The 24193-nt window shown below is 39.9% G+C and overlaps 1 protein-coding gene across 2 annotated transcripts in view; it reads right to left on the bottom strand.

Moving 5' to 3' along the window:
* Nucleotides 1-18222, bottom strand: part of dedd (death effector domain containing) — a 38156-nt gene extending 19934 nt beyond the window's left edge. The window contains exons 1-2 of one of the 2 annotated variants that reach the window (XM_031324107.2): nucleotides 17855-18222; nucleotides 10011-10648 (exon numbers count right to left, since the gene is read on the bottom strand). In XM_031324107.2, the coding sequence (XP_031179967.1) occupies nucleotides 10011-10575 (565 nt within the window). In that variant the 5' untranslated portion in view covers nucleotides 10576-10648; nucleotides 17855-18222. The remainder of the gene's footprint in view (nucleotides 1-10010; nucleotides 10649-17854) is intronic. The other variant, XM_031324106.2, reaches the window with a different exon arrangement.
* Between the last annotated feature and the right edge of the window lie 5971 nt (nucleotides 18223-24193).

The raw sequence follows: 24193 nt of genomic DNA, 5'->3' as shown, positions 1-24193 counted from the left end.
GTAAGAAGCATATCAAGGTTCTGGCGTGGCCTAGCCAGTCTCCAGACCTAAACCCAATAGAGAATCTTTGGAGGGAGCTCAAACTCCGTGTTTCTCAGCAACAGCCCAGAACCCTGACTGATCTAGAGAAGATCTGTGTGGAGGAGTGGGCCAAAATCCCTCCTGCAGTGTTTATTTATATATATATATATATACATACATACATACATACATACACACATTACATACATTACATACTTTGTAATTAATTAAACGAAATTAATCGCATACATAATTAACGGTGCCTGAACCGACACTTTTTAAGAAAGTAAAAAAAGAAAAGAAAAAAAAAGGGTACTAAACAACAGTTGGTGACATTAAAGAACGGCTTGTTTATTGCTAAGGCCATATGGTCAAAATTAAATGATTTAATAATAATGTATAACAATAACAATAACTTATTTCACTAGTAAATTGCTGTGACTTGAATGCTTACGACAACAGCATTCACACCGCAATTTCTTCAGAAATTGCATTCTCTATTTTAGAGGTCGACCGATTAATCGGCCGATTTTTGGCAATTTTTTACATAATCGGCATCGGCCAATATCAAGCCGATTAATAAGCAGGCGCATCTGCGGGCAGCCTAGTGTTAAAAACATGAATAGGCGACATTTTTTACAGCGCGCCCAGACCAGCTGCCTTCAGCCCCTCCCCTCGTGAATTCTTGCGCAGTGTGTCTCGCGCAGCCACTTCAGGTTCAGACGCTACCGTTAGCAGTAGCATGTTGCTGGTGTTCTTGCCTTGGGATTAACTGTACTAATAAAACCGTACAAAACGGCCACACCGCTGTGGAAGCTCCCCGAATATCATTTATCAGAGTCTGGTTTTTACCCCTGTCCGTGGCAGTCTCATCCACTCCTATAACGGAGTTAACTGGAGCTAACCGCTAACGGAGCTAATCGTTGCTAACAGAGCCTTCAGTTCTCCGTTCCTGTAGGCTATCCATTAACTGCATCTATGGACTCGAGCACGAATAAAACCCTTAATTTTATTAAATTGGCTGGATGAGTTTTAAATTACAACTAAGAGTTGTTTGAATGACAGAAATCTGCTCAGATAAGATCCTAATGAGTGTTAACAGGACATGTAGCTAGGCTAACAGTAGGGTCCCCAAAACACAGATAAAACACTTACAAATGAACAATGATCTAACAAACAAGGTGAACAAGAATTTACTTTAGATAGCCCTAGCCTTATGTGATTCAACAGGAGTTAGGAGGAAATAGTGTTGAGATTAATAATATGACACTTTCTGTGAAGCAGATTTGTATTTTCAGAAGTTTAATAAATGCTGATAAGTGCACTAAACTTTATTTTTTCATTGAAAGGTTTATTTGACAATGTTTATTTTCTTCTTACCCGTTTCGTTTATTTTATATATTTTTCATACATTATTTATACAATATAGGCTACAGTATGTTTTTACATTATACATTTTTAAATGAAGTATAGGCTACAAGTGTAGATTGGTGAAGTGTTCAATAAATGTTTTTGTTGAGAAATTCTGTGTATATTAGTGTTACATTTTATCTTTCAAATAGAGGTTTAAAAACAAGCACATATCGGCCAAAATAAATCGGCAGCATTAATCGGCAATCGGCTGACCCTGATTTCTAAAGATCGGCATCGGCCAGAGAAAACCCATATCGGTCGACCTCTACTCTATTTAATATGTTACACTACACTACTCATGCTTATGCATTGTCAAATGCCACTATCAGTATGTGGTTGTTGTTACACGTTCTGTCCACTAGAGGGACTTCCAACATTAGCCTGGCTTTGAAGGGTCATGGCGCATTGCATTTCTTGCACGCCACTTTATTATGTGAATGCTGATTTAGCAGCATTCACAGTATCCGATTCTTTATTCTTCAACTTTCTTTGGTGCCTCTAACTTCTACATACGTTCAGCTACAAAAAACACATTTTTATTTTACAATAAAGTCAATGAAGCAATCTTCAAATCCTCTTCAGGCTTCTTCCATTTTGAAAGGCTACTCCTCCCACATACTTTTACCTACAGACATCATTCAAACTTTAAACTGTTCACAAAACCTTTGTATTCAGCTTATTTCCCATCCTTCTTCCAATTTCCAGCTGCAGCCTGTCACTTCCCCCCTGTACTAACGTTACTCGGTACGCTATCTCTGTGATGTTAAGACATCACAATGCCTTGCGTTTCTCACTCCTGCTAACTTATTGTTCAGCAGACGTGACATGACAAAAGCATTTCATTTTCAATGCTGATTTAGCAGCATTCACAGTATTGTTATCCGATTCTTTATTCTTCAACTTTCTTTGGTCGCCTCTAACTTCTACATACGTTCAGCTACAAAAAACACATTTTTATTTTACAATAAAGTCAATGAAGCAATCTTCAAATCCTCTTCAGGCATCTTCCATTTTGAAGGCTACTCCTCCCACATACTTTTACCTACAGACATCATTCAAACTGTTCACAAAACCTTTAGCTATTACATTACATTGTATTCAGCTTCATTATAACTTTAACAGTTTTTGTGGTATCACTGTTTAAGTCAATTGTTTTTTTCAGGCTTTTTCTGTGCTTATAATGGAGCAAGTATTGCATTGACTTAGAGTGGGTGATGACATCACTAGAGTGGAAAATCGTCTTAAAACCTCTATAACCTGCTCTCATATCCACAATATTTAATTGTCATACACAATTTATACGTCAAAACAAAGCTATTCTTGTCTTTTTTCAGGCAATGTCAAAAGCAATAGGCATTATAGTTTGAATTAGCTGCCTCAAAGCAACAAGATACCCTCATCTCCTTATCATCCACAGCATTATTAATTCGCTTAATGCAGTCTTAAGCACAAACCCTTTTTTAAAACAGAGTCATTTTTTACTTTATCTACACAAATAACATGTCTATAGCTTCTGCAAAGTCCTAGGATGCTCAAAGTGAAGAGATATCAGGAATACAGTTTACGGTGCCTGCCTGCCTGCCTGGCCTGCCCGCCTGACCCTAACCTTAATATATGAAGTCGAAGCTAACTCTGACAGCTGTAGGGCAGCTAACATAAACTTTAGCTGTCTCCATGACAATTCCAGCTAAGCTCCAGTTTTTTTTTCTCTATGTTGATTTGGAAATGGCGGCACACCACGCCAAAATATCTGCTGCCACGGTATCAGAAATAGGGCAGACACACAATGTAGTTACGGTTGCCTTTTAAATTATCCTGCCTGTTGGAAAGCCTCTCCACGCCCCACCCCCCGCCCCACCCCCCGCAGGTGGACGGCGATACTGCAGTCTGATATCGGTTGAGAGAGCGGCACTGCGCTTTTATGTCTGTTTTAGAGAGGCTGCGGACTTTTATTTATTCATTTTCTTCATTCTGTCTGGTTTGTGCGTTCGTGAGGAAAACGTGAGTATTGTACATGTGAAGTTTGTTGTGTGACACCATGCAGGACAAATATATCTGTATAGTTTAACTATTTAGATTTAAGTTATGGCATGAGTTGTCATGAAAGCCTTATTTTCCTTTCTCCACGGCACACTCGTTAGTCTACTTACCTAATCATCGCTGTTAATATGTGATAACGCCGGTTTATATCACACTCTGTGTGTGCTCTGAGTGTTTATATCTTAAAGTTAACTTTTATAATATAATGTAGGAGGTTATTGTGAAGTGAATCTCAGTTTCTGTGCTGTAGGATATGTGCATTTAACCACCTCGTGATTTATTCAACGCTCCATGTCTGTAGCCTACTTGTAATATTGGTAACAGCTACAGCTAATATCATTGTGCACTATAAGTTTCTAGCTGCTGTTTTTAGTTCACTTAGGTCAAACCCCTCCGTTTCACTGCCGACATAATGCACTCCCCGTTGTTTGTGTTGCAGCAAAGTGTCAGTTCCATTTTATAGTTAAAACATTTGGCGGCAAGGGGGGGGGGTTGTTCGGACGCAGTTATGAAACAAGAATGAGCTAACTAATGATAACACGCATTTGGGCTTGGTATATATCGATTTTAATGTCATGTTAAAAATATTTCCCATCCTTCTTCCAATTTCCAGCTGCAGCCTGTCACTCCCCCCTGTACTAACGTTACTCGGTACGCTATCTCTGTGATGTTAAGACCTCACAATGCCTTGCGTTTCTCACTCCTGCTAACTTATTGTTCAGCAGACGTGACATGACAAAAGCATTTCATTTTCACATCAGGTAGGCCAAGGCAAGAAGGAGATTAGCTAACGTTAGCCAACGTATTTATAAAACAATCCCATTCAAATAGTAATTTCAGCATTCAAATATTATTGATTTTTTTAATATTCGAATTACATTCGAGTTTCGGAATTCATTCCAAAACCCCTAGTGTGCACACAACTCAAAATATATAACATAGTTCTAGTCGTTTTTAGACATTTTATTGCAGAATATTACATGTATGCCAGGGTTTTTCCTGCATAGAGAATTTTTTGGTGCTCCCAAAAGAGGTTTTAGCCAGCATCAAAGTAAAATCACCAGTGCCAAAATGTCTTTACTTCCAGCTGTCAACTCCCCTCTCATCCACAGCCGCTATATTTTACACGTGGCTGGCGCAGATATGCCAGCTAAGGTGCATTGTTTGACCGGACCTGAATGCTCTGCTGTGAAGCTTGCACTAATGGGATCTCAGTTTTACGGTCCAGAGTCAGTGTACTGGACTGGACTCTCCTGGTGACCATGCTGCCCTAGGGATCAGCGGCGCAGCGAGGAGCTAAAGTTGAGCTCACTAAACTTTCCAATAGCCTGTCTAACACTGGTAAGAAGCATTATATTAATATTAACATAATATTGTTTGTTTATAAACGAAAGAAACTCATGGAGCCGCTAGTGTCTGACAAAAAATGTACTGCCGAGAAATGAAGGAGAACATATTTCACTAGTCGTGGGACGGGGAATGGCGCATGTTGTGTTTACCAGAAAGTTCAGTGGTTTTTTAGACATGACGAGATGATGTATGGCAGTTAGTTTCTTAAAGAAAACAAACTGTGGGGAGACTTCCGGTTGGGTGAACATGTGAACGGCAGGGTGGTCTCGCGTTCCCACAACTTTATTTCTATAGTTTACTTTTTCACTAACCCCAATAGTCTGAAACAACATAGTGTACTCCATTAACTTAATATAAGCTGGCACAATGTCCAAATCCGGGAAAAATCTTAAAAAGAGCCTCGAAGGAGAAGCCGCATGCAACAACACCTGCGTAGCTAGCATCGCCATCTTCCTGGAAAACCACAGAGCTAGCATTTCCGCCGATTTCAAAACCACTTTTTTGGCTTTGGAGGCGAAATTGGACTGCACACAGGCTGTGGTGATGGAGCACGGTCAACGGATTGACTCTTTGGAGTCCGGAGCTGAACTGCAGGACCAGCGGATTCAGCCTCTGGAGGACAGGTGTGCGGCATTAGCCGAGAGTAACGCTAGGCTAAGGGTGAAGACATCAGATCTCAAAAGCCGCAGCCGCAGAAACAACATGAGAATAATCAGACTCCCAGAATCTATTGAAGGTCCGCGGCCTACAACCTTTTTTGCAGACCTCCTCGTTGAATTGCTCGGCCAACAGACCCTCTCATCACCGCCTGAACTGAACCGAGCGCACCGGGCGCTCACTGCTAAGCCACAACCGGGGTCGCGGACGCAGCTGGTAATTATTTGTCTCCATCGGTTCCAGATAAAGGAAATGACTGTACGGGAGGCCAGCAAGAGACGAGGCGATCTCCAATACTGAGGGTCGCCGGTACACATTTACGAAGACTACACACCGGAGGTCCTCGAGCAACGTGCTAAGTACCGTGACGCCATGTCAACGCTATACAACCTGGGCCTCAGACCGTCTCTCCTATTCCCAGCCCGCTTGCAGATTACGCTACCAAACGGAGCTAAGAAGAAGCTAGCGTTGCCCGAGGAGCACCAGACATGGAGGCCGACTAACTGACTCCTGCTGGGCTGACGGCTGGCTGCACTCGCTGTGTGGACTAGCGTTTTCCTGGGGCAGATCTACTCCTCTTTACTGCAGGTTATGGACCCTGAGCTCGGACCGAATTGAGACAGTGTGCAGCAGGTGAGTCCCCAGCTAGTTTTTGAGCTAAATGGCAGCTAATTAGCAGTCCAAAGGTCTGTGGCCCAGTGGATGATACGCCATAACTTTTGAGGGGCGAAACATTGAAGATGCTGGACCAGAGAGACAGTAAACTGAGTCTGTAATGCACTCGGACACTTTATGTTGTTAAGTCTACCTTCTTTTTTCCTTTAATTATTAATGGTGATGGGTTGATGTTTTTGTTTTTGTTCTGCTGCTGTTGTTTTTTCTGGCTGCGGGCTAATGTTTACATCTCGAAGGTGGTGACTGACATACCACATTACAGGTACCATAGTTCAGCTACCTGCACCACACTCTGCAGAATCACTTTATTTGGATTTTTATATACATATACGAGTTCATAAGTTTATTTTTGGATCCTCTATTGTGTAACAAGTTACCAGTTAACAATAGTTGGATTTTTCTATGCTCAAGGCCCCTCTCAATTTTTCTGACTTCTTAGTCTTATAATTGTATTTGATATATACAGCCACACAGCTACGGGATATTCCTGGAGCATCTGTCACTTGCTGATATAGCACAGTGTACACAATGATTGGCATTTTATTTTTATCTTTTATTTTGGTTATTGGGGTTTTAAACAGAGTTGTGGGTATTGAGGTAAAAAGAAAAGGAGACTTGGAAAGTGAAGTGCTGATGGATAGGGTAAGTATGGAAGGGATGATGTGGGCGGGGAGAAGGGTTTTGGTGGGGCAAGTGGGGGACCTAGATTTTTGCTGGACATTGATCTGGGTGGGAGGAATGAAGCAAGGTGGTAGAGCCAGTGTTTTTCCTGTTGGGAAACATTGTTTTTATGTTTATTATTTGTGAGGACTGTTTCAATTATTTTTTTTTACGGTAAAGTATATTGTTTTTGCACAGCTAATTTATTTTTTTTTCTCTCTATTTGTTGCTCACATCCTAGGATGTCTATGATACATTGCAATTGTTTCCTGCGCCATGGCTGGAGTGAATAAAAAGGGGGCAAATGGTGGGCAGGCAGTGAGAATTATTTCACTAAACACTGGTGGGTTGAACGCTTCGGTGAAACGTACTAAGATTATGACTAGGGCTGTCAAACGATTAATCTTTTCTTAATCACGATTAATAGCTGAATTTCCATAGTTAATCGCGATTAATCCCATGTTTTATCACATGAATAAAATTCTATTATTTTGCATTTCAGAACAGTTTTTAAGTACATATTAACAATGGAAAGCAATTCTTACCAGTGTATCTTGATTGGGAATCAAATGAATGCAAAGAAAGTTACTTTATGAAGATGACTTTAAGATTTGTATTTATTTTTTATTTATTTACTGTAAACAAAAGAAAATGTGTGAATCTAGTCACACATTTGAATCTAGAGTCAATATAGTGTGCAGTAACTCCTAAAAAATTTTGATTACTCACTGACGTCCAGTGATCAACGGTTAATGAGACAGCGTTTGCACTTTACAGCAGTTCCAGTTGGGCTGCTTTCTCCGTGTCGTACAGGCTATGTATGCATGAAACTACTGTCCATCGACAGCAATGTATAAGACGGGTCAGAACATGCCAACCGTAGTACGTCTTTAAGACCCGCGTCTTCTACGATTCTGTCGCAGAGAGCTGTAGTAATTTTTTTGGATTTGGTTTCATCCACAGGTCGGCAACTAGTAGCACTCTCCAGTCACATTAACTGTACTATGCTTAGCTCGTAGGTGGTAGCTCAAGCTTGACGTGCTTCGGTGATAATTGAAGAATTAACACGTTATGCTCGGCCCTTAATCGCATTGCGATTAACGTGTTAATGCTGACAGCCCTAATTATGACGCATGTTAAAAACTTGACATGGATATAATGCTTTTGCAGGAGACACACTTATGTGATTCTGATCACGGAAATTGAACAGGCCCTGGATCGGACAGATCTTCCACTCCAAATTTAATTTGAAAACGAGGGGTACCGCAATATTGAGATTAAGATCTAGGATTGACTTTGTACCTGATACTATAATTACAGATTCAAATTCCCGCTATGTCATAGGTGTGATTGGCAAAGGACAAAAAAGCAGGAAAATATACGCCGCACCCATGACGCTGCGACAGCACCCCGCCCCCCCCCATTTTTTTTCAAATGCTATAAAATTGAATGAAACACCCCAAATTCAATGAAAGTAATCATTAATATTACTTGCATAGAACGTTGTATGCAGGGGTTAAATTGGGATTTGTTATGTGGGGGGGGGGCTCTCCCTAAGGGGTATTTTTTTTTAAATAAACCATTAAATGGCACTTTCTGAAGAGTTTTGTGCAAAGAAATGGAGAAATTGAGTCTCTCGATGCAGAGAAGGCTTTTGTTAGGGTGGAGTGGGCCTACCTGTTGTCCTTCCTCCAACAGTTTGGTTTTGGGGCAGGTATCATTTCTTGGATTCGGTTACTCTACTCCTCTCCCTGCGCATCAGTTTGTACTAACACCCAGCGCTCTGGGTCCTTTCCTCTCTTCCGCGGGACTCGACAGGGATGTCCGCTTTCTCCACTCTTATTTGCGGCCGCTATTGAGCCATGTCGATTGCTTTGAAGGCAGAGGAGGTAATCAAGGGGATTCAGAGATGGGGCACAGACCACAAGGTCTCGTTATATGCCGACGACCTCCTTTTGTACATCTGTGACCCTCAGTCCAGCATCCCACGTGCTCTCTCGGTTCTGAAGTCCTTTAGCGAGTTCTCGGGTTATAAATTAAACATCTCGAGAAGCGAGTGCTATGCTATTAACCAATTAGCTGTGGCGCTACCCCCGTCTTCAGTCCCCTTTAGACTATCTAATTCAGGATTCAAATATTTAGGCTTAGTCTTATTCAATTTAAAGTGGTACATAGGATTCACCTTAGCAAGGCCAGGCTTGCCAAGATTTATCCGGGTGGCCCGGACGAGGGATGCATTAGATGTTCTCAGACCCCTTGTGATTTGACCCATATGTTCTAGTTATGCCCCAAATTGTTCAACTTCTGGCAGCTATATTTTGACGCAATCTCAAAGGTTTTGGCGTTGAGGGTCTGTCCCTCCCCCTATATAGCGATCTTTGGCAGACCTCTGGACGGGATATGAGATGAAACCACAAAAGGACATTTGTTTTGAAGAATTGTTCATTCTGAAAACACAAAATGGAGGCTTATATTGTACTATGTTGTAAATATTGTTTGAACGCTGTATCCAATAAAATATATGGGGAAAAAAAGAAAGAAAACAAACTGCCGATATGGAAATATTTCAGATTTCAAGCAGACTATGAACTGAGCTAAAAAAAGACGAGGCAAAGTGTAAACAACTAAACCAAAGATGTTATTGTTATAACCTCAAAACTCATTGCAGGAAAAAAGTCATGGCTTAAAAGGTGCATAACCACCACCATGTGGTCTGGAGTTGCAACACTCTCATTATGGGCTCTCTCATCGCATGGTGTTGCTAGACGGGTGGAACCTCTCCTGCACAATGTTTGACCTGGTATTAAGCCTTGTTTTTTTATGTGTCATTTAACTAAACTGACTTTTATAGCCCCCCTCATAGCCTACTTACTAGGTCCAGACAGCATGCACATTTATTTATTCACTTATTTTAATTTGGGCAGGTATTAGGTATGCATCTCCATATTGATTAAACTATGTTTAATTTTGGTTTACATCAATAAACTTGGATTTACTGAGCAGTTTTAAATCTGGATTTACTCATTTTAAACCTAGTTTTGCTAAACTTTGATTAGAATGTATCTTAGATTAAATTATTCCCAAAAAATCTAGACTATCCTTTAATAAGAGTAATACATTTAAACCAACCCGTCAATTATTAAATATGTATTTAAAGTCTGATGTAAACATAGTGATGACACTGCATTACTCACCAGCCTGCCGTTTTCTGAGTGTGACATAAGGCAATAGGTCATGGCGGGTGATAATCCTTAAAAGCTGGAGAACGTGTCGAAAGTTAGTCTCATCACAGCGACCCTGGCGCTCTAGCGCCAGCAGGAAATCCCTTCCACTCCTGATGCCGCCACGCTCATACTCATCAATCACGTCAACAAACAGGAATGACAGTACCCTGACATCCCGATGGGTTAGCTGGGCTCCAACTATGTCAAACATGCGGTGAAGAGAGTACAGCCCATGGGAGTTGTCCACTGCTTCCTCAGGCCACGGCTCAAAGCCCCCATCTCTTCTGGACAAGCTTGAGTTGGTGCAGGAGGCAGAGACGTTTCTGTTGGCCACCTCCCCACTGGCTGCTGCCACAGCGGAGGAGCCCGGCCTGCCTGTCAGAGCTCTGGGATCCAGAGGCCCAGCAGTTGCACTGCTCTGACTTGAGTCCAGCTGATTGTCCTGAATGTGAGGCCGGGCCTGCTGAGCAGAGGAGTTCTGGGCAAGCTGGGGAGGAATAACAGCATTGGGAAGCTGTGGCTGCTGTGATGTCATCTCAGCCCGATGATGAAAAGGGATGCTTGAATCCCTGCAACTCCTGCTGTCTTCCTCTGCTCCAGCTGATAAACTATGTACAGAGAGTGAGAGATCACATATAATGTTACATCATGTATATCATTTTAGACCAAGCGATTTTACCATCAGTTGCCATCATCATTTATCAATAACCAACAACATACAACTGCAAACACCTGCAGGGTTTCCCAGCTTATTATAGTGGAGGTGAGCCACCTCTGCTAACGTCAGAAAATACAATTATTTTTTCCATTAAATAAAACATTCAGAAAAACAGAACAGACCCTCAACATAACACAGCCATGGTCATTTAATGGAGGAACTGTGTAGGGTTGGGTGGTATCACAAAATATACTGTAGCTTAGTTTCCATCCACACATTTTTATGCAAATTAAGTAATATTGAATGAAAAATGCCTTAAGGAAACAGTAAAATTCAATTGAATTTCATAACTATCGACACAAAGTTTATACATTCGATCTTATCAGATTTTCTCTTAATCGGTAAACAGCTTTAGACACTGATGGAAACGTTATTTACCGAATAAATAATGAATTTTAGGTAACGTTATGGTTGCAACACCATAAAACCAAGAAGAGTAAGTTTTAGGTAATTTCCGCTACAACTTTACAACTTTGAGGAACGCATTAAGCATTGATCATATGCATATCACCTGGCTGTACGTCATTTAATGTTTGAATCTTGTCCATTTTAGCCAAGATTTCCACTATTCCACTTCTACGATGAGTAACAGAGCAATAATGAGGGAGAAGTTACAGAGTCTACAGGTATTTAAATAAAGATTATTTTCCAAATTCATGTTTCAAGTGTTAGTGAATGCATCGTTTGTTGTCACAAACTGCTACACAATACTGTTTTTAAAAATGTGGTGTAGCTTTAACCCACTGTACGGAAAATCGCTTGAGGTTTAGACTGGGCTGGCCCCTTACAGATGACAATACAATTGTCTGCATTATTGTCTACAACACAATCACTGCACCAGGGTTTCTGCTATATATCCTTCAGCTGTTTATGAAAAGTCATAAACTCGTAATTACACGACTCTGCAGAGCCGTCTGCTCTACTGAAGTCAAGCGAACAGTAATCCTCTCTCTCTCTCTCCCCTTTGAGGGTGAGCAACTGGAACAGTGACAGGACGTCATCACTCGCGAAGTCATGGCAATCAAATAAACTCCTCAGGCAGAGTGACAAACAGCGACGAAAACCACAACATGAAAACCGCACTCACGTGAAATATGACAGCTACGGTATATTGGAAAATAGTGTTGTGGACACTGAATTTGATGAATTTACACTTTATCAGACCCCAGATGAGACAAGAAGCTAACGTTAGCAAACCCTGCGGTCCCTCTGCGTCTGACGCCCCGCTGCAGGCAACGTTAATACAGTGTGGAACAGGAGGGCAATGGCTTGCCACATTTGGTGCAAGGGACGGGCCAAAACACAACAGGTCAAATGTTGTCTTGGTCATCCGAAAACGCTTCAACTAAAGGGTTTCCGTGAAGTGTCTCTGAACCACGATCTCCAGGAACTGTTCTTTCGTTCCCACATCACAGGCCGCCGCTGTTGTCGTCTAGCATTTACGTGCATCTGCATCATCATAGCGATGTTTTGATGGCGTCGTTTTCTTATTATAGCTTGAAATGTCGCTATCAGCTGGCACATAAGCATTTACAACTTGCAATATTAATCATTTGTAGGTAGATGGCGCGTTTGATTTTGGCAAGCAAACTATGTTCACAAATGTTAACTTGGAAACACCTTAAAATGTTTCAAATCTATTTGATATACCAATTTGACCACAAAACAGCGTGACTTGAGCATGTGTGCTTCTCCCAGGAAATTTTGAGCATCAAAGACATTTTCTGCATTCTGATCATTTATAGGCACCCATTTATGGTGAAAACTTCTTTATGTCATCAAAACACAAAATGTTGGTGGCAGGTAACAATTAAAAAATATAAAAATATATGCAGTAAGGGGGCTTTTCGCATCAGCGACCTTGCCTGGATCCAACTACACGTGACTCCAAAGTCCTGTTTGTTTTATTAATTTGAACAGGGCTTGACAGTAACTTTTTTCCCCAAGGAGCTTTTGCTCCTAAATTGAAAAATGTAGTGACTTTTAAGTGACTTACATAAAGTAACTGCTATTACTGTTAGGGTTGGATACTGAGACCCGGTGCGAGTATGTCCCCAGTGCCTAAACGACCTGTATCTACCAGACCAAACAGCAATGCGGATTTCTGTGCCGCGGTAATGCCTGCGCTGCTCTCTGATGCTACGAAACGGACGTTACAGGCAACAGAAGCATCGCTGCACGTGGTGCTAGTTAACACTACACTTGGCAGCATGTAACGTTAGCCTACAGTTGGCTAGTAGCTGGGTTAAACACGGTTAAAATGCTGACAGATAAACGGTGAAATTGTGACTATTTCACTGTAGAGGATTTCAACACCGTACACACATACAACAGTGCAGCTGCCATTGTCAGAAATACAACACAGGTGTGCGTTCACTTGAAACTGGTAAGCCTCATGGTGCATTCAAAGTAAACCCTTTTCCCATCTAGTGGTTGTTTTTGTTGTTTAACAGCAATTTACTGGTGAAATAAGTTATTGTTATAAGTTACTATCACATTATTAATAAATCATTCACTTTTGACCATATGGCCTTAGAAATAAACAAGTCGTTCTTTAATGTTGCCGACTGTCATTCGGTGCTCTACCTTTTTTTTTTTTTTTTTAAATCAAAGTATCGGTTCAGGCAGCATTTACGATACCCAACGATACCTAACCCTAATTACTGTTGTAGCTAATTTGTACAGTAATACAATTGTGTTATGAATACAAAACGTTATGACATGCACTGTATTCTAATTTGAAATACATTGTATTGATCAATAAATTATCAGTGATGTTGAATAAAGCCTACAGTAGTAGTGTAACGAACCACCCCTACGGTTCATGCATGTGAACCGTGGATTAATTACAAAGTTTAACTATCATAGTGTAAAATTAACTGCCGCTGTTACGTGAATGGGGTGCAGCAGAGTCCATTTTGCAGCGGGACGACGTCACCTCTCAGCTTGTTTCGGGAGGCAATGCTGATGGGCGAACCTGTGGTTTTCATGTGTACTCCAGTACAGCAGAGCGTTCAGGTCCTGTCAAAACAATGCAGCTTAGCTGGCTTATCAGTATGCAGACTGAAAGTGGCAGAGTAATGCTTTGGACCTTCAGTAGTGGCTGCAGCAACTCAAACCCTGCCAGACCGGAGCTGCTGCCTGCTCTCCTCATTCGCCGGGAGCTAGCTAGTAATATAAGCATACGTCATGGTGTCTCCGCCTCCACCGGACAGCAGCTCCGGTCTGGCAGCTGCAGCAACTGCGGTTTGCTGCTGTCTGCTCTCCTCCCGGTGAAGTAGTTTCCTAGAGGCTGGGAGTGAAGCAGAGGGACCACGGGGTGCGCTAATAATTACTAGCTAATGGAAGATAACAGCAAAATAAGCTTCCCCAGTGCTGGGTGCCAAAATACACAATATTGATTAATGATAACATTCATCCATATTGGGAGTTTACAAAGAGGGAGTGAAGGCAGCAGTGAAGCTATTGCCTTTCTCTGGCCTTTCAACGTAAATTAAAACAAGCATTACTGTAGAATAACTATGAATTACTAGAGTGCAAATCCAACTAAATTGACTGAACTCATATTTGTAGATGCAGAATCGTATTTTTGTTTGTTGTTTGGATGAATCATTACAAAGTATATTTGATTAATAAATTAACAATTTGGAATCGTTTTTTTCAGGGCCAGTAAAAATATACAAGGGGCCAATAAAACCCTGATCTACTGGCCTGGGGGGCCAGTGGGGAAAATTTTTTAAGTTGGACTCTATATAAGAGTATAACAGGATTAAAAAAAAACAAAATAATCAACATGGCAATATTACATCAGTTAGAGGGTCTGAATATCGGTGTCAATTATTTTTCGATTAATCATCCACCTCTAGCATGGACAGTGTGGTCACAACTTGATAGGGCTGCCTCCTGTTTTTAAAAGACTCTGTTTGCTATAAGAGTTTTTTTCATGCCATGCCTACTAGGGCTGCACGATATGAGGAAAATATGCGATATGCAAAATGTTGTTGAATATTGCAATAACATTACGTGAGATGAATAAACAGATACTAAAGTGCACACTTCTGTTGCTTTCAGTTTTCTGCTAAAATACAGCAAATTGCTTGTTGAATTTAAAATCATTTTCAACACTTTTATCGAACAAATTGAACTTTAAATTAAATATGAAAGGCACCACTAAAAAAGGCGCAATAGCTTGTTTGCTAAGAGTCGGGTCTCCAACTTTAACACACAACATACAACATTGTATTCAGAATATCAAATATTTTTATTGCACTTTTTAAAGTGTGATTGTGTAAAGGTGTTCACGAGATACCAACCTTTCGTGAACTTGTGAATTTCGCCAGCAGTCTTCTCTCGTTTTCATGGAGACAGACGCTGTGTGCACGGAGGGGAGGGGCTGTGTGTGTGTAGCCTATGTGAGAGAGACGCGTGAGTGACTGCGTTTTGACGGTGTACAGAAACAATCATAGACTTCAGTGGTAGCAGCTCGCTATAGCCGTTGCAAGTTTGCGGGTGCGGTAAACATTTTCATGGTAACAACGAGCTCTACCAAGGGAGACTTTGTTGTTACACTTAGGATTGTGGGATGTTTAGTACTTCTCCTTGACATGGCAAATGAAACATGTTTTTCTTAAAACAAGGTTGATTTAATATCGACTTCTAGCTTCTACAGGCGCATTAACCATAGTTTCACGATCTCACAGCTCGTGGTCAGTCTCCCTTGGATGATTTAGACATTATAGCTAATAATCAAAATCCTTATGGAGAAAATAAATAGGATTTTTACTACCAGAACCACCCTGTAGGTCGCTCATTAAACCGTAACACCGGTGTAAATCCGGTGTTAACCCAGTGTCAACCTGGTGTGACTGTTTGGTTAAGGGATTGTTTAATAATGGAACATCAAACATCTGAGAAACCCAATAAATGATAGAAAAAGAAACCCTGAGAATAATGTCACATTTGGCTGGAAGAGCACCACAAGAATAAAAAGGCATGGCAGAAATGGAATTAGTGAGGTAGAAATCGGTCAATCCAGTCTTACTCTAGACAACGTTTGACTGTCACTTTATCAATGCCACATCCACTTTGCTCATGAAGAACACACGGGGAAAAAATGCAATTATCAACACATGAAATCACCATTATCATCATAAGGCCGTTTGGACTACAATTTATCTAATAAATCGGGAAGCCTGTGTGTGTGTGTGTGTGTGGTCTGTCTTTGAAATATCTCACGTTCATCCAATCTACTTCACACTTCGTTTCCTGGGTACCCAATGAACTTGGGGTTTGGATTTTCGAGCATTTTGGACAGAATTGGATATTAAAAAACTGTGAATAAAACTAAACGGCTGAACAATAAAGTTGACGAAAAAATTGACGTTAATAAAAACAAAAAATAAACTGCAGACGCAACAGGCTGTTGACACGCTCTGTACAGCGCAATCATGTAATGCTGCTGCCATGAATGCTGCTGTTACATGATTGCTGGATATACCAAGCAAAATAATTCTGGCTTTTTCGTGTATATCCTTCACAATTAAAGCCCAGCTTAAATTCACTCAGAGCATTTCGCTAAGAGGAAACTCAATAAAAAGCCATTTGCCAACACTAAATATTAAAAAAAAAGCCAGACACTTTATCGTATTAAATTGCTGTGAGCTGTACATTAACCACTTCTAAATAGAGGCAGAACATGACCTAATCTTGGATCTTCCTCCACAGCGCTGTGCAGATAGTAGGTTTGGCAATGCGAGACTATCTCAGAGCTGACCGGGCAAAGACAGCAGTTTTCATCAGACTCACCCTGGGTCTGGTTAATTAAGTGTGTTGCTAACTAATAACACTATTAACATTACTGTCTGCAAATTACCGCCGCTAATCAAATTCATTCTTCAACGTTAACAGTCAAGCCACTAAGCCTGTTTGGATATGAACACCTCTGCTGAAGTGTTACATTTGTTAACGATAATACGAGACGAGACAACACCGCCATCATTAAACGCTGACTGTGGCGATAACATGCAATATCGTTGACGGAAAAAAACTGATGTAGTTTTGATGTAGTAGTTGTACAAAAACTCTCAGTATCTGCATTGCCTTCCACCTTTTCTTTCCGCCCCCTCTGTCTCTCTGTCTCCACACACACACACACACACACACACACACACACGAGCCCGGCATAATGTGAGTCCGTCTCTGTACTTGGTCCGGTTCTGGTGCTTGATTAAGCAGCTTTTTGCTGATTGGCTCTCATAACGGGCCGGATGGGTAAGCGCACTGCCATGAGTCCATGAGTCAAATGTCTGATTACTCCACATTTAAAATGGTGATATTGTGTGATTAAATTCTGAATCTGCAACGTTCTCTGTCAGGTAAATGTAGTAGTACAATGTCTTCCTCTGATGTAGACGTACACTGTAAGTCAGTAGTAGGCTATACAGTGGAGTTGCATAGTAAGTGGTTTGGGGTCCTTCTGTAAGTAATTTTGGGGTTCAATTTGGTTCTGGAGAATGCTACAAACAGCAATACCACAGGCCAAGCAATCGGCCCCTTCCAAACACTTTGTACGGGCACTGTACTAGTTTATAACGACAGCTAATGCTATATTAGTTAACTAAAACAATGTTTATAAAAACAACAGCCGAATCTTTGTAACAACAATGCTGCCACTTCAATAACGGTTGTGGAGACTGTTTCTACTGTAGACAAAACAAACCATCCAACCAACATAACCGACATAACATATCCAGCTTTAACAACTAGCTGGGTGCCTAATTGAAGAAGGGAGCAAGCTAGCTAACGATAGCAAGATGTTGATATATAAAGGTGCACAATCGTACGGGAAACTGGTCCGTGTTTTGCTATTTGCGACTAAAAAGCTGAAAATTTGGTACGGTAACGTTACAGTAACGTAAATCATATCCCTTTGATTAGCGTATTGGTTTGTTGTGATTGCTCATCGCTAGCCTTAGTCCACGTTTGCTGTCATCGTTAACGTTACCAAAACTAACTTCTATAACGTAACAGCCACACGAAGCAGTCAGCAATCAAAACGACATATATAGCTAATTATACAACAATAACTTTACATTACCTCCTGTCCTTATGGATATTCCTGACGAGTCCGACACAATCACAGTTCGGTAACGTTAGGCAGCTAAAGCTAAGTTAGCCTCCCGTGCTAATAGCACAGCAAAGCTTCTTTCAGGTCAGAAAACGATTTCGTTTAATTCTTATGATCGACTACACGATAACTGCTTAACAGATATGTTTCCTGTCTCTTGGTGTGCGGCACGACTTATTTCAGGCCAGACATTAGAGTTCGTTTCATGGTTTTGGTCCTCAGACTGACTTCATAGGAAAAAATAAGCAGACAATTTTCGTTCTTCGGCCAAAATGAAAGAACTTCCAGTTCACAGTTCTTCTTCTTCTACTACTACTTCCGTCATCTTCTTTAAGGTTTATTGGCGGTTGGCAAACAACGATTTGGTGACTTACCGCCACCAACTGGTATGTGAGCTATGTCCCAATTCAGGGGCTGCAGCCTTTTTTTGTCTTCAAAAAAACTTTATTATTCAAGTAAAGATAAAAAAAAATACAATGAAAACATTAAATGCATACATACAGACATGAACAAAGAGGGGTGAATGGAATTTACATTAAAGAGGTTGTAAGGCATTATAAATGTTCAGAGTCCGGATGGCTTTCTTATTTGTCAGTCCTTTTAAAGTTTCAAAATATAATTTCATGTCACTTTTAAATTGGTGAATATTTGGTTTTCTTTCAGACAATTTGCATTTATGGATATAAAATTTTCCAAATAAAATTAAAAGATTCAAGAGTAAAACATGGCATTTATCCAAATCAATTTCTTCATAGTAAAAAATAATATCTCTACTTTGTAATTTTATCTTAGAGCCACACAATACATGAAATACATTCTCAACATCAATCCAGAACAATCTGACATTCACAAAACAAATTGTCATTGCCATTGTCTCTGTGAAAACACCACAAAATATGTTTTAACACAATAGTGTTTGCATCAAACAACTGTGGAGCAATGTGTCAAGCACACCCAAACAAATGGTAATAATTATAAGTGGTGACAGTATTATTACTAGTAACAATGATAATGATGATAAAAAACAACAACAACAAAAGAAAACCTGGAGTTCCAGTCAAGCTCAGCAAAGTCAGGAAGTTAAGGCACCGGTAGTGGCAGGGTGAAGTGAGTTACTTCCTATTGTAACACAAATGGAAGAGGTTGCCCAGCAGGCTGAAGCGTATTTTTAAGGTTTTTTAATTATTTGTACCCACCTTTAAAGTCTCGGCTTAAATCCTTTTTAACTCAAATAGTCAAGGTCTCATGATTAATGACATACATGGATCACTTTTAATTTGAGTTATGGAAGGAGTAGCGCATGGGCAGTTGAGAAAAAAGGGAAGAGGCATTTAGTCTCAAGTACACAAGTAGATTGAGTCACTGCCTCAAGCATTACAGAAATAAATAAAAATAAACTGGCCTTACATACGCCGCGCCTGGGTCACACAAACACTGGCTACTGCCGCAAACAAAACAGCGGTCTGTGGTTAATTACCGGTCATAAAGCAGTCTGTCGGGGTGGAGGAAAGGATTAAAGTAATTTAGAGGAAAGAAAACAAGCACCTGCGCTACCGTATGGGTTGACTTACACTGTAATATGGCGCAAAAGTGAACGTACCCTAATTACACTTTAAAAAGTCACAGCAGAGAGCTGAGTTTAGGTGAGCATGTCCGGGTGATATTTGGTCAGGTAGTGCTCTGTCGACACTCTGTGGTTGGATGAAGCAGCCTGAAGGAGATGGTTTTCTCGTGCAGCTTCTTCTTCAGCGGCGTGAAGGCTTTTATTTTTTGGTAGAGAGTTGTGGACATATCCCTGAAGATCATGATAGTAGAATTGCCATACTGCAGTGATCTTTTCTTCCATGCCATCCAATATCCAATCACTCCTTCTCGTGGCTGCCTGCATGTGCACTTTCCCAGGCCTCATGGCTGCAACTTGTGCTCTCTTCATCTACTCTATAACATAAAAAGGGGACAAAAAGGTTGTATTTTCTTTGTGCGTATAAAATAACAGAAACAACAAAAGTTTAAATGCACTAAAGCTATACAATACCTCCTAAGATTGGGTTGTGCTGGAGGCCTGTCACTGGCATATTTCACTGCTGCCAGCACTCTCGGCTTTCCCATGATGAGTTTGTGGAATTCTGCACAGCTCATTTGTAAATTTATTTTGACTTTAATTTCGCTGCGGACCAGGTAAATGAGCATCTGTTTCTCACATCAGACCAGGCATCTTTCATGATGGAAAACACCCGCTCTGAGTAAGCGTTGCTCACAGGGATGCTCAGAACGAAGGACAGCAGTTTGGCATACTGATCTTTAGAATATTTTGCAAGAAGAAGAGAGTGGCCTCCAGCTCGCTGCATTCATCTTCCTCTCCATGCTCGTTACTCCGGAGCGCATCCCAGATGACAGCGACATCCCCAGCGACCAGGTGTTGATAAGTCTGTCAATTGCAGGGAGTAGGTTCAACCAGCGTGTCTGGACGTGGTGCAACAAGGTAAGGTACTCCATGTCAGCAAATTCAAACATTTCTTTGAGAGTGGCAACTCTCTTGGCAGAACAGCTGAAATGGTTGAATGATTTAATCACTATAGACTCGACATCTGTTTTCAGTACATTGCTGGCACGTTTTACTGCATTATGTATTATGTGAGTTGGGCAGTTTGCAGGCAGGATCTTGCTGTTGTGTTGTTTTAGATTTTGGGAAATGGAGTGTTTTCTGCCGTAATTTAACAGCCGCATTGTGGGCTGAGAAGGCCGAGACGTTATGGATGCTGAGTTTGTGTTCTGCTAACTTCTGCAGTAAGGTTGCAGTGACTGTTCACAGAAATCCAGAACCATGTTTTGGATGCCTTGGTCGGGGGTCCAGTGTTGGTCTGTACAGTTGTGCTGTTAGTTATATGTAGTTTGCTGCTAGCATGCAGCCTGACGTTTGAAATACCAAACTCCTTCCTACATACATTGCAAAACGCTTTGTTTGCATCGCTTAAAACTGCAGTAATCCAGGGGTATTTCCCTACCCAGTCCTCCCTGTACCTGCAGAAACGTTTTTGCTTTTTAGCTACGTGTTAATCTTGATTGGGTCCCGGGAAACCAGCCTCTATTTCAACAATGAATGAATGAAAATTCGCGCCTATAGTAGGGCCTACGTACTGTTGCAGCCAATGAGTAGCCGAGCTGACTGCAGAACGACTCATTCACCATGAACAGTTTTTAATGTTCTATCAGACTATAACTACTCGAGAGTCAAAAAAAAAAAAAAACTACCCAAGAGTCTGCTTTTGAGACTTTGCTCTAATTTTCGGGACAATTAGGGCTGGGTTTGGGGACTGTCCCGAATTTTTCGGGACGTCTGGTCACCTTACAACGTTAATGCCTTGAAAGTTCTCATTATACAAATGTAGGGCCATTACTTGCATTACTAAGAGAAACAAGAACGGGGCTGCAGGATCTCCTTGTTTTATACCACGGGATATGTTGAATCTATGTTGTTCCCCACGGAAGTTTAACTGAACTATTACAGTCACTATACAAAGTTTGTTTCGCTCTTTTGAAGTATTGACCAAAACCAAAAAAATCTAAGACATCAAATAAAAGACTAGGCTTTACAGTATCAAAGGCTGTATATATGTCTATGAATCAAATGTAACTGTTGTCTGTTATGTAAACCTTATAGTCAATCAAATCTAAAATCAAACGAATATCAGAATCAGAATCAACTTTATTGGCCAGGTTTGCGCAAACAAACAAGGAATTTGACTCCGGTTAATCTTTGCTCGCCAAGTAGTACTCACTTAACTTATAACATAAGAATAAAAACAGAAAGGACCGTAAGAAATATAAGAAATATAAAAATATATTTATATTTATATTGTTACTGATGTGCCTTCCTTGCATAAATCCAGACTGGCAGTCATCTGTAATTGTGTCTAGAAATGCCTTGAGTCTTTGTGCAAAGATGTGAGAGAATAATTTTGTTTCATTATTAATTAGGGTTAATAATCAAGCACAAGTCTGTCTTTATTAGGTTTAGGTATCAAGGAAATTAGACCCTGAGAGATAGTTGGTGGAAGTTTGCCAACATCTATAGCCTCTCTGAAAACATATAGTAAAAATTCAGAAATATGATCTTGAAATACCTCGTAAAATTCATCAGTGAGGCCATCATTACCTGGGGCTTTATTATCTTTCAGTTTACTAATATTCTTTTTTAATTCATAGAGTGACAGCGCTTGATCACAGATGTCTTTTTGAGTTTGGTCAATACCTTGGCCTAATTTGTTATAGAGATGAAAAAATCTGATGTGTAAATTTTGCTTGGAATACAATTTTTTATAAAATTCTTCCACAAAATTAGAAATTTCAGGGGGATGTTCAGATATCTGCTCTTTAATCTTAAATGTATGTATATTATTAACACTGGCATTTATGTTTTCTAAACTATGAAAATATTTAGTGTTCCTTTCACCATGTTCCATCCATCTCCATCTAGACCTGATAAAAGCACCCCGTACTAAATATTGATTGAAACATTTTCCAACTCAGATTGTAATTCAGTTAACTTATATATATATAATATATCTGTTTGAGACATATTGTCTTTTTAATAAATAGAAATTATATTTGTGTGAATGCTGAGCATTCACAGTATTGTTATCCGATTCTTTATTCTTCAACTTTCTTTGGTCGCCTCTAACTTCTGCATACTTGCAGCTACAAAAAACATTCAAATATCAAAATGTTCAGCTCTTTAAGCACATGATGGGACTTCTTCAACATTTCTTCTGCTATTTATACTTAATAAAATATAAGCTTTTTAATGAGGGCAGGCTTCAAATCCTCTTCTATTTCAAAATGCTACTCCTACTTCATACTTTCACCTACAGACACCAATCAAACTTTAAACCATTCACAAAAACTTAAGCTATTTGGCTCTATCTCAGCAGTTTGATATCTTTAATAGTTTTTGTGAAAATTAAGTTTAAGTTTAGTGTTCCTTTCAGAAGGTTTAAAATGGGTGTGACTTACAGTGGGTGATGTCATCGCTAGAGCACGGAGCCTTTAAAAGAATCATCTTAGTCCCTTCTCTATAACTTGCTCTCACGCCCACAATTTTTTCTTGTCATACAACATATATACAAGAAAACGTAGGTTTGCTTGTCTTCTTTTTAGCCAATGTGCTCATCTAAGCAATAGGACTTTTTTGAATCGCTGATATGCCCACATTTTAAAATTTTTCCACATTAATTTTATATCAATACGTTCCCAAAGGACTTGCGGCGCTGAAGTCATTTCACTTATGCCACCTATAGTTTAGGCTGTCTGAGCCTTTCTTTCACAGGTCGCTCTCAGTGTCCCTTAATGGCAGCAGTCTGACAGATGATAGGTCGTTAGCTGATTACAAACATCAGAGATCAAAGTGATCTCCTCTGTGTTTACAAACGTGGCCACTGATTAGTAAGCATGATGCAGTATTTTTACCAGACAGTCAAATTCCAACTACAGACAGTAATACAAGACAGTTCGCTTGCCACTGCTGTGCCACTGTTGTAACACCTACAACTTTCATAAAATATGGCTGTTATAAGATATATTAATTAAAACAATTATCACTTTTCCGTATTTCTTACAACTTCACCTTATTCTTACACATTTTAACCAGCAATCCAGTTTAGCTTTAGCATTAGCTTTTCAAAAAAACCTTTAACTATTCAACGTCTTTTTTACATTAGTGATGTTAATTTTGTCAATGAAATTCATACCAATTAAAACAATTCCCATGTTTCCAACTATTCTCACTTCTTCAACTTCTTACAGATTTAAGTTATTAATCCAGTTTAGCTTTAGCAATTTAGCTATTCAGCATTTACACGCATTTTCTGCAGGAAATGCATTTTCTAGTTTTTCTTCTTGAGCTTTCCTCCAATTTTCATTAATGATTTTCTCTGGTTTTTCTTTAAAGATTTGATCACATAAATGTGTATTGTTCAATTTCTAGAAATTTGGATTACATCTAATTTACTGGTTATTTGTATGCAATGTTAAATATATAATTTTGTAAAAAGGGGAGATTGAAGTTTGTATTATGACATCTTTTACTTTATTAATTAATTTGATATAAACCAAAAGTCAATCCTGGATCTTTTTGATAAATCTTTGTTATTCCAATGGAACTGGATTTGATCTGGATTATTTAGTCTCCATATGTCACAACTATTAAGATGCAAGCATAAGTTATTCAATTCTCCATATGTGCCTTTTAAAGATCTTTGAGGGTGGCAATCTTTTGTGGGATTGCTGATAATATTTCAATCCCCTCCAAAT

The sequence above is a fragment of the Sander lucioperca genome, chromosome 12, assembly GCF_008315115.2.
Source record: "Sander lucioperca isolate FBNREF2018 chromosome 12, SLUC_FBN_1.2, whole genome shotgun sequence".
NCBI lineage: Eukaryota > Metazoa > Chordata > Actinopteri > Perciformes > Percidae > Sander > Sander lucioperca.
This window is presented reverse-complemented; position numbering and strand designations above follow the sequence as displayed.